The 11933-nt window shown below is 42.2% G+C and overlaps 1 protein-coding gene across 1 annotated transcript; it reads right to left on the bottom strand.

The window, feature by feature from the left end:
* Positions 1-384: 384 nt before the first annotated feature.
* On the bottom strand, positions 385-2570 carry LOC141617105 (uncharacterized). The gene is made up of 3 exons (XM_074434281.1): positions 2327-2570; positions 1863-2215; positions 385-393 (listed from the first exon to the last, which is right to left on the bottom strand). Exons 1-3 carry the CDS (start codon positions 2568-2570, stop codon positions 385-387), a joined length of 606 nt encoding a protein of 201 aa, XP_074290382.1.
* Positions 2571-11933: the final 9363 nt, after the last annotated feature.

Below are 11933 nucleotides of genomic sequence, written 5' to 3'. Positions count from 1 at the left end.
CAAAAGTTCTCGATCGAGGAACAAAAGGGACTCGATCGACTGAACTGCAAGTCGATCGAGTGGATGGCCAATCAGAAAGTGCTCGATCGATCAACCGTGGTCGATCGAGTACTTTAATCAGCAAATCTGCTCGATCGAGTACGAGGACAACTCGATCGAGCAGTAGGGTTTTGAAAAGGGGTCGATCGAGTACAACAGGGACTCGATCGAACAAAACATGACAGAAAAACACACTCGATCGATTAAAAACTTGTTCGATCGAGTACAAAACTTTCTGAAAAACTCCAAACCCTCGTGAAACAAGTTTTATGATACAAAATCAAAACAATTTTGATCAAAAACGCATAAAATCAATTTTATAATTGACAAAACTTTAACATATTGCTATAATATCTGTATAAAATAACAAGATGCAAAAACGAATTGAAAACAAAATCAGCCGTGTAAAGAGCCGCACGGTTTTCAATGCACAAAATCATCGTTTCATAATCGTTTTATGAAAAACACATAGAAAAATTTACGTGGCCTCGCTCTGATACCACTTGAGGGTTATATCCGTATAAGACCCTCTAAATTTAGGACTATAACGTAAATTTAGCATGCGATTATCGTCATAAAACATAAATACAATAAAGAAACGATAAGGAACAAGAATTAACCTCGGGTCCTTTATAGTGCGGCGTAAAGAACAGAAATTAACAGAGATTTCCTCCTAATAGTTGCACCCAAGACTTGTCCAAGATATGCCCTTGTGCTAGATGGTGTTCTCCGATTGACTTGCAATATTGGGAGAACTGATGTGAGTTTTCTTGAGATGTGAGATCTCGGTTTCTACAGAGAAGAATGCTCTTCGAAACCCTAGTTTACTGTAAAATGAATTGTCTAGGTCAAAAGGAGAGGGAGCCTCTCCTTTTGTGCAGTTCGGCCGAGAGCTTCAACAGAGGGAGTGGGCTTGTCCACTTCCTCCTTATTAAACTCGTGGTCCGGTCTAAAACTCGCTAAGATGTATATGACGCGGTTTATATTATAAATCGTCATCGGTTATCGGCTATTAAAACATCAACTAATAACACAGGTTAGTTGAAGTATTAATACATGTCCGACAAAGACGATATTGTATAATTTATTCAATATACATTAATTAAATATAAATCGCTTATATTTAATTTTACGAATTAACTGGTTAATTCGCCTTAGCCCATGATATTTAATCCGTATTAAATATAATATCTCAACATCATATTTTTGACTAATCACTAGTCAAATAACTCGGACTAACTGGTTAGTCAGATTTGGCATCTACATGACTGTATTTTCATACCGTCACATCTCTCGAACGTATCCTATAGGTGTGACTTTTAGGGACCAGTTGATCACCGTCATCTGTATGACAATAACGTCAAACTTATCTAGCAAGCCAACCGTTATTGATAAACGTGGATCAACTGATAATAATACCAAAAGTATGCCCTTTGATCCTTTTAGAGGTTTATAAGTCCTTGCACTAACTGTTAAGGACACCAACCCCAACAAGCTCCCACTTGTCCGTACAAGTGTATGTGCAATGACGTTATCCGCACTAACTGGAGGACACAAGCTCCAACAGGCTGGAGGTTCAATGTACTAATCCTGGACATGCTGCTTCTATAATTGCTATGCTGGGGGGCTGGCAGTGCACTTTAACGCTTTCTTGTAGCAGCCTCTAGCTTCCTCCTTGTCTCCTCGTATTGTCTCTACTCCCATGGTGTGGGGAACTTTACACATTGATGGTATGTTAAGGGGACTGCTTTTATCAGATGCAAACATGGTCTTCCGAGAATAACATTGTAGGTAGATGGTCCATCTATGACCAAGTACCTTACCTGTTTATTAACTCCTCCTGCATAGGTTGGGATCACGATTTCTCCCAGTGAGTTAGCTATCTCTCCACTGAACCCTACCAGCGGGACGATTTTCTTTTGCAAGTCCTTCTCGCTGAATCCCATGTTTTCTATGATTTTCAGCATAATTAGATTGACCGAGCAACCAGTATCTACCAGAGCCTTTCTAACTGTGCAATTAGCCATTGACAGTATTATGATAAGTGCATCATGATGTTTTTGTCCGTCATGTACATCCTCTTCGTCAAAAGCAACACCTGGCAGGTCACTGTGAGAAATTCTACAGGAAGCTTCTGGCCTATCTCCCTTAGTCTCAGTAGCACGCCTTTTGGCTGCTGAATATGTCAATGCGCTTAAGTCTGAGCCGCTTGTTATCACGTTTATTATCTTGGTGCATGTAGGTGGCGTTGCAGGCTTTACGGAGCCAACCTTATCATGTTGCTTGCCCCCACGTGGTAATAGGTGGCTCAGTTCCCCTTGCTCGTATAGGCGCTTAATCTCCCTGCGCAGCGTGTTGCAATCCTCCGTGTTATGCCAGATGTCACGATGGAACTCACATTTTTTCTTACTGTCTTTTCGCCATGACTGTCCTTCTACTGGTGGCCTGGGCCACCTTACCCCTTCTCCCATCTCTCTAAGTGCTTTCACGATTCCTCCAACGCCAGTTGTTAATCCATACTCTGCCAGCATCGATTCTGTTGACTCCCCTACCATATGGCATGTATCTTTCCTCTTTCTTGCTGGTGGGTTACTTTCTATTTGACTTCTCCATGGCCGATGCGCTGGATACGCTTGACGTACTTGGTATGATGGCTCTGGCTAGGATATCTTCTTTTAGTCTGATCGCAGCTGTTGCCTTTTCTTGCACTGCTTCAAAGCTATGGCAAGGGTGCATAGTCAGCTGCTTATACAGGTCTGACTCATGGTGTAGGCCCCTTCTGAAGGCATCCACTGCTGTTGACATGTCACATTCTCGTACTACCACCTTCTCATCGTTAAATCTAGTGTTGTACTCTCCAATGGTCTCACTTGCTCCTTGAACAATTCTATACAAGTCGCCTGCATGCTTTTGTGGCTTCCGGCTGCTTGCGAATTGCTGAGTGAATGCGTTTACCAGGTCGGCAAACGTGGATATTGATCTGTTAGGCAAAATTACGAGCCATCGGAGTGCTAGCCCCGACAGTGTAGATCCAAACCCCTTGCACATACATGCTTCTTTTACGTGTCCTACAACTGTCACTGTCATCATTTTCTGCTTGTATTGGCTTATGTGGTCAAAGGGATCTGTTGTGCCATCAAAGAGAGACATGTTTGGATTTGTGAATCCCTTTTGCATGGCGATAACAAATATTGCATCCACGAATTGCGAGTCAGCATAACTGTCTGGTGCTGCCTTCTCGAGTGGAGGTGGCAGTCCTGGGACCCTGCTTAGCATCTCCCTCAGTTCTAGATACTGCTGATTGGTCAGGCATCCTGAGTCCGAGCTGCGTCTGTCTACAATCTGCTGATTTAGAGTGCTACTTCAAGGCCCGAATTCTTGAGGATTCTGATGCGGCGTGGTACCTAATGGAGCTGAAGTCACGAACGTTCCCTGGTGCCAGCTTACCTGCGGACTACCATGGATCCTGCACCTGGTGGTTGGGTAGTTGTCACGAGTTTACCAACTGGGATTTTACCTAGTTGTATTCCCACACGGCTGGCGGGCTGCCAGCTGTCTGGTGTGAGGTATCGAAGTCCTTGCAGGATTATCCTTTCTCCTGTTGGTACTGCTGTCAGATCTAATCTTGTTACCAGTTCGGCTGGTATCTGCCGAGGTTGACTCTTACTGCCTGATGCCCTCTATGTGAGATCTGCTACTGGGCACGACCTTCATCCTCCGCGCTTGCTCGTGTGCTGGATTGTTGTCTCAGGATGTCTATATGTGCCTAGAGTTCCCTTTTCCTCTTCCTTGCCTCAGCTTCTGCCTTCCTCTGGTCTTCTCGCATACCTTTCATGACCTTCTGCAGATTTTCCATGCCACTAAGCAAGGTTTGTGTTGGACTTGGCAGTGGAGTAAGGCCTGAACTTCCTGTTCCCCTGTCTGATCTGGGTTGTGCCACCACAATAGGAGTTTTGGGAGGCAGAGTGGCTTTTGTCACGGTTGTGATTCTTGGTGTGTGTCCGGGGGCCTGAGTTTGAGCCGCTGATGCTGGATTTTGGATAGGATTTAGTGGTATCGATAGCTGAACGCTCCCTGACACAGCTGTTGGTGTTTGTTTGTCCATTATATGTCTGAGTAATTAACGATTGACGACCACAATGCCCCATGGTGAGCGCCAAACTGTTTTGGTAATTTTCTACCGAATTAGGTTAAGCAAGGTCAATGTGGTCTTACTCGTTGTACGTTGATTGAGTGTTTATGTTAATCCTAAATAAAGAAATTAAAGATGTACATAAAAGGTTAACACAAGAGATTTGGTGACGCGGAAAACCCAATTTGGAAAACGACCGCGGGAAGGGATGGTACCTGATACTTGTCTTTTATATGATGTTTTACACCCCATTTTACACGCATTTCAGAGCTCATTTATGTAGTTTAAGGCTACTATTTGCCCCATTTCGTCCACTTTCGTATTTTTATGTAATATTGCAGATTTATGCGGAAATGAGTAGATTTTGAGCCAAATCCGTCCCCGAGTATCTTGCACTGCATTTGACGTGAAGTATTTACTCAAGGAACGAGCTTGGTGCGCATTTCGAGGCCCGAAAGAGAAGTCCACGAGAAGTTAGAAGTCAAGTATCAGCTACTTCAGTCGATCGACCACTGCCTTCAGTCGATCGACCAACCCATGGGTTCCAGGTAGCTCTTGTTCAAGATAGACCCGATCGATCGACCCCCATCGATCGATCGACCAAACCGATACTTCAGACGTGAATTAAAAGATCGAGGAACTTGAAGCCCATTGTATTTAGGTTTTGGAAATAAGAGCTACGTTGTATTCTATATAACGTAAGCTAGGTTTGCAGAATAATCATCCAATTTTTATTCAAGTTTAGCATGCAGTTCTTTAGGAAATAATTAGGGTTTGGAATATTGTTTTCGCATTGGATTTTCGTTTATGCTATTAATCTTTCCGTTACAATTCATCTTCAATTTCGGTATTCCCCTACTCTTATTTCAGTTCATCTTTATTGTGTTGATAGTATAGGAATTGATAGTTAGTTTCCCGAAGCCATAATTATCATTTTATGCTAATCTTTTATTCCGTTAATTCAGGCATGAAATCAGTAGTTTTAATCCTTAATATTATTGTTGTTTCCACTATAGTCATGAGAAGCTAAATTATTCGTGCTAGGATGTAGGGGATCTGTAGGATTAGGCGGCATTAGAATAGTGGCCTGAAATATTGCAGATTTATGCGAAAATGAGTAGATTTTGAGCCAAATCCGTCCCCGAGTATCTTGCACTGCATTTGACGTGAAGTATTTACTCAAGGAACGAGCTTGGTGCGCATTTCGAGGCCCGAAAGAGAAGTCCACGAGAAGTTAGAAGTCAAGTATCAGCTACTTCAGTCGATCGACCACTGCCTTCAGTCGATCGACCAACCCATGGGTTCCAGTAGCTACTGTTCAGCATAGACCAGTCGATCGACCAGTCCCATCAGTCGATCGACCAAACCGATACTTCAGACGTGAATTAAAAGATCGAGGAACTTGAAGCCCATTGTATTTAGGTTTTGGAAATAAGAGCTACGTTGTATTCTATATAACGTAAGCTAGGTTTGCAGAATAATCATCCAATTTTTATTCAAGTTTAGCATACAGTTCTTTAGGAAATAATTAGGGTTCGGAATATTGTTTTCGCATTGGATTTTCATTTATGCTATTAATCTTTCCGTTACAATTCCTCTGCAATTTCGGTATTCCCCTACTCTTATTTAAGTTCATCTTTATTGTGTTGATAGTATAGGAATTGATAGTTAGTTTCCCGAAGCCATAATTATCATTTTATGCTAATCTTTTATTCCGTTAATTCAGGCATGAAATCAGTAGTTTTAATCCTTAATATTATTGTTGTTTCCACTATAGTCATGAGTAGCTAAATTATTCGTGCTAGGATGTAGGGGATCTGTAGGATTAGGCGGCATTAGAATAGTGCCCTAAAATCGCGTGTCAGTCGATCGACTGCCATACTTGGTCGATCGACTGACCACGTGAGGTGTTACCTTCGTTTTAATTGTTTTAATTTCTATATTGGACGAATCGAGTGCACGCGACTAGTTGAATGTGTAGGATATGACTGACCCATTAGATCGAAAGATAGGGAAGGTTGATTGACCATAAATTAAAATGACTAAACTATGCTGAGATCGAAAGATAGGTAAAGTTTAGGTTTTTAGTCACTTTTCAGGATGAAAGTCAGTATTAGTGATATTAGGGGCTTGTAGTGAGATCGAAAGATTCTAGATGTTAAGAGTGGACCGAGAGGACCTCTTGTTTTCCCGCCTCATGTGTTTGATTTAGACCTACTTAGTATGCTGCTGCCGAAACTATAGTGAACCGACCATCCTAGTACCCCTTCTTTTATCTGTTTTATCCGTCTATTTAGTTTATTGCCTTTAGCTATAGACCAAATTAATTCAACCCCCACATTCGTTACCTTAGACTAGAATTAGACAATTATTAATTACATTCGCCTCCTTGTGGTTCGACCCTGTTACCACTAGCCTTGGTTAGTTTTAATAGGAAATATAAATATTATTTTTGGTACTCACAACGACGGGTATCAAATTTTGGCGCCGTTGTCGGGGAGGCAATTGTTCTAATATTTAGTTGTTTTATTTTAGTCTGTTTCTTAGTTTAAGGAACATTCGTTCCTTAAACTATTCTCATATTCTTTTTGTAGTTTCCTCTTATGCGCAGGTCACAGGGTGGTGAATTAGTACCTTTCAATCCTGAGATTGAGAAGACCTTGCGTGAGTTGAGACGATCATCTAGGATATTGCCGACAAGGGAGGAGCTGAGTACTCTGTCTAGTTACTACGAGAACGAGCTATACGAAGAGGATCCACCTTCATCACCCATTTCCACTTCTTCAGCTGAGACAGTCACTTCTCCAGAACTTCCAGTTATGGCTGAAGAAGCGAGTATAGTAAGTCACTCTGAGCCGACAGCTGCAAATCTATACAAGGGGTTTTAATTACCTGGAGCTGATAGGAAATTCGAACCGAAGCCTGCTTATATCAACTTGGTTGAGAGGAACCAATTCGGGGGAGCGGCAAATGAAGATGCAGCCAAGCATATGGAGATTTTTATTGATTATTGCTGCTCTATACCCCCGCCGACCGATGTGACCCAGGACCAGATAAAGGAGACCATGTTTATATTCTCACTCCGCGATGCTGTAAGGGAGTGGTAAAAAAATCTGGACCGAGCTGCTAATGGGATCACCGACTGGAATTCTTTGGCCTTGGCATTCTACAAGAAGTACTTTTCTGCCTTGAAGACGAATGCTATTAGAGCTCAAATCACGAGCTTTAAACAGGGGCCTGATGAGAACTTTCATGAGGCATGGGTCCATTTCAAGAAACTGGTGCGAACCATTCCGCATCATGGGTTTGAGAAGTGGAGCCTATGCAATCAGTTCTACAATGGGCTATATGACGATCAAAGGGCTATCCTTGATGCGACAGCTAAAGGCAGATTCCAGGAGAATATGGGAGAGACTAAGGGGTGGAAGATCATTGATGACTTGGCCACCCACAAAGCTGAGTATGGGAATTCCCGGGGAAATCAAAGGAGAGCTGCTGAATCTCCTTCTGTAGCTGCATTAGAAGCTCTCACGACGAGATTTGACAAGTACGAATTGGGAGGAGCTTCCAAAGGAGGGATTTACCATGTAAATGCTGTCTCAGACGGTCCTTTCGTCTGTAAAAGATGTGGAGCTGAGGGACATGTTTCAGACAATTGTCCTAGTCCTTTCGAGTCTTGCGCTGCCTTTCAACATTATAGGCAAACAAATACTTACTATGAGCCGAATGTCCACCCCAACCTGAGGTGGAGTAGCCAAAATGTTTTGAATCCGACTCAACCTCCACAGCAGCAGCAGCAGCAGAACTATGTGCCCCCTCATAAGCAACAACAGTTCCAAAAGCCTCTGTATGTCCCACAGCAGCAGCAACAAACCCAAGGTTCTGATTTCAATGAGTTAAAGAATTTGTTGCTGAAGGAATCCCAGGCTAGAGAGGCCGGGATGAAGATGTTGGAGAGCCAAATTGTCCAATTGGCTAGTAAGAGCACAACTCGAGCCCCGGGACACTTACCGACTCAGACGGAGCAAAAAGAGACCCTCAATGCTATCACTTTGAGGAGTAGATCTACCCTTGAAGGGCCTGCTATGATAGAGGATGCCCCTGAAAAAGATGAGGCAGAACCGAGTCAGAAGAAAGCTGGAACGAACAAAAGCAAGAAAAAGACGATCAGCAGGTATGTCAGTAGATCGACTGACATACCCGGTCGATCGATTGAAGTGCGACAAACAGTAGCTTCTGGTCTTGTACTGGTCGATCGACTGAGATTGCTACTGAAGGTGATTCTTTTCGTCCTCCAATGCCCGACAACTTGAGGGACCACTTGTTTCGGGGTACTACTGGCCCGAAAATATTGAGGACAGACCCGAATGCTGATGGGTCTGTTCCGGTTCCGAAGTACGACCCTTTGTCGATTAATGGTTCACATTTGAGACGGTCTGAAGAGGGGTCGAGCTACAACAAGGAGAAGGTTGTGGACTTCCAGCCTAAGTCCACCGATGCCGGCATGAGAGATCTAGAGGAGCGGGCTAAGTTGCTACTTTCAGCCCCTTATCCAGAGAGATTGGTGCCGACAAAGGAACAGATATCATTTAATAAGTTTGAAAAAGTTATTCGTAGTTTTAATGTGCAAGTTCCTTTCCTCGAATTAGTCAATCAAGTGCCTGCTTACACAAAATTCATGAACCAATTACTGTCTAAAAAGAAGTCACTTGAAACTGTGCACACTGTCGCACTCACTGAGGAGACATGCTCTTATTTGACCCATACTTCACCCCTTAAGCTAGAAGACACGGGTAGTTTTTCTGTCCCATGTAATATTGGCACCTTTCCTATAGAGAAAGCCTTATGTGACCTAGGATCCATTATTAGTGTAATGCCCTTGAGTCTTGCTAGGAAGATGAAATTGACTAGGTTTGCAGTGACCAACATGACACTACAGATGGCTGATCGCTCTGCGGTCCAGCCAATAGGAGTCTTAGAGGACATCCCCGTGCAAATAGGGAAGTTTTTCTTCCCTGTTGACTTCGTTGTGCTCGATGTGCCCGAAGATGCCCACATCCCTATCATTTTGGGTAGACCATTCCTACACACTGCTGGTGCAGTTATTGATGTTGGTTCGGGAACTTTGACCTTTAAGGTAGGCAAGCATTCCATTGTCTTTGCCCATATAGCTAGGAAGAAAGACCCCATGTGGCCTGTCATATGCAATACGGTTTCTGAAAAGAAATCTTATTTTATACTTCCTAATATGCCTGTCTCTATTCCTACTCCTGTTGTGACACCTCCGCCCCAGATTGGGAGCAAAGTGGAGGAAGATTCTACTGTTTTAGATATTGCAGGAGCTGGTTTGGGGAAGGAAGAGTCATATGTTGTTCCAGCTGTGAAGGAGCCAATTGTTCAAAGAGGTGGTCTAGGATGCCTTAGCTATGGCACTGATGAGGAGCCCGAAGATGAGCCAGTCAAAGCAACGGAGTCAGATCTGGATTCCGACGAGTGAGAGGAGGTCATTGAGTGGGAAGATGCCCGACATGTTGATCCGTTGAGCTTGTCGGACGAAGAAGTTGAGAAGAGTGCCGCTGAGCAGACGAGCACTGTTGAGGCTACCTCTTGTAGCCAGAAGCCAGTCAAGTGGGCCATTCCATGGCCGTTCTTGATCAACTATTAGTTGATTGAGACTTCTTCAAAACATTTACATTATATTTGCTTTTGAACCTTTTTATTTATTGCTTTTGTGTGCGCGAGATTTCGCATTTTATTCCGTTCGCTTAGGATTTTAAACACTTAGGATGGTTACTTTGGGTTTTGCGCAATTTTGGGCACGTATTATTGTGCATTTGCAGGTTTTTGGACCTTATTAGCTCAAGTTCTCGAGCTAATTGAGAAATCAGAAAGTTACAGCAGTATTTCCAATCGATCGACTGATCCTTATGGTCGATCGACTGAGCTGCACAGTTCCAGGAGCTTCTGTTCCTGTTCACCTGGTCGATCGACTGGGTGAGATGGTCGATCGACCGTTGCCTGCTGATGTACCTATTCACGACCTTTCCCCTGCTGTGTTTGGTCGTTTTGCGGAATTGAGGGAGTCTTTCCTTCTCTTTATTTTCCGACATAATTCTGTTTTCTTCAATTTCTTCATCTTATGCACATTATACTGCTTCAAAAATTGTTTTCTCGGACTTATGCGTGGTTCCTTTGTCTTTTCAGGTACTTTTTGGTAGCACTGCTGGCTACTGAAACCTCCTAGCTCACGCTGGTTTGTTGAGGTTTCCTTTTGCTGCGCTTAAAGTCTTGTGACTTTCTAAGCCTTACTTCATGTCCTTTATAGTTTTTCTCGCAATTCCCGTTTCCCTTTTCTTCATTACATGATTTTGCACAATGGGGACATTGTGCGATTTTGTTTGGGGAAGGGTTTTGCGTCGCATATCATTTGCTTGCATTCATGTTTATATTTCAGTTTGCATTTGTTTATTTCGTTTCTCATATATATAAAATTCAAAAAATTGAAAAATTTCAAAAATTTCAAAAAAAATGCATGTTTATTTTAGCATGTAGGTCGAGTCGGAACGGTAGTATTTCAATGATGACATTGCATTTGCATCTGTTTTTGCCTAAGCCTTGCTGATTAACATGTTATTAGTAGAATCATAAATGCATATCTACGAGTTTTCGTTAATTTCTTGCTGGACTTTAGACTTAACTTAGATTTTTGGCAAACTACTTATATTTTATGAGTTATTAGAGCCTATAACTGGTGACATCTATGACCAGTTTATCTAGGATGTGAGTAGTTACTCCTTATGAGACATGTTTCATTAATTTGCATAAATATGAACTTAATCTTCTTAATACCTGTATGCATTCGGTTTGTGGTTAGTTGACACATGTGGAAGAGGTCCCCTTTTCTCATTTTACCCATAAGCTCCACACTGCCAAAAACAACCTTTTTGTCCCATTACTACATCCTACATTTAGCCTGCCCTTGTCAAGCTAGTAGTTTATGTTTTTGGGATTGTTACTACGTTTTTGGTAGCATATGCTCATGTTTGAGATGTTGTTGGGAAGATGAAAGGAAAGAAAGAAATAGAAAAGAGAAAAAAAAAGAAGAGAAAAATGATTCGAAAAAGAAAAAAAAAAGAGTGTTGTACTGTATAGGCAGTCGATCGACTGGCATCATCGGTCGATCGACTGGGACCCGAGAAGAGAAAGAGAAAAAATCATTTCGCACGATTCAATTCTTTATCAAATAGCGATTTTTGCTCCCATGTTTCATTTATATATTAGGGGGAGTTGATTTATTACGGAGATTGTGAGTTTTGTGCTTGCTATAGCACCGTATCGATTGAATTTTGAGCAAGAAGAGGATATTGTTATATGGCTTTGTTTCGGTACTAGCTTGATCACCTGTACCCCCACGTTTCCATAAATGTTTTGCCTCTTTCTGCCCATTACCTCACATATCCTATATATACCTCGGCGTGTGTCATGGTCATTTGTTCGGTTGGAATGCATATGTACGGTCATAGAGATTACTTTCATATTATATATATTGCAGGCATGTTCTTATAGGTCGTAGTTAGGTGAGAGTCTTTACAAAATGAATTCTTTCTATCTTATACTTATATTCACCTGTATTTATTGAGTGATTTGAGCGACCCGTGAGAATCCAATTTGATAAGTCTCTATAGTCAACGGTTCAGCAGTATTTAACGACTCTATAACTCGTTTGCATGATTCACATCTCTAATTGATTGTTAGTTGTGAA

Source organism: Silene latifolia, chromosome X (assembly GCF_048544455.1).
Source record: "Silene latifolia isolate original U9 population chromosome X, ASM4854445v1, whole genome shotgun sequence".
Lineage (NCBI taxonomy): Eukaryota > Viridiplantae > Streptophyta > Magnoliopsida > Caryophyllales > Caryophyllaceae > Silene > Silene latifolia.
Note: the sequence above shows the minus strand (reverse complement) of the source record. Positions and strands in the feature narration are given on the sequence as shown.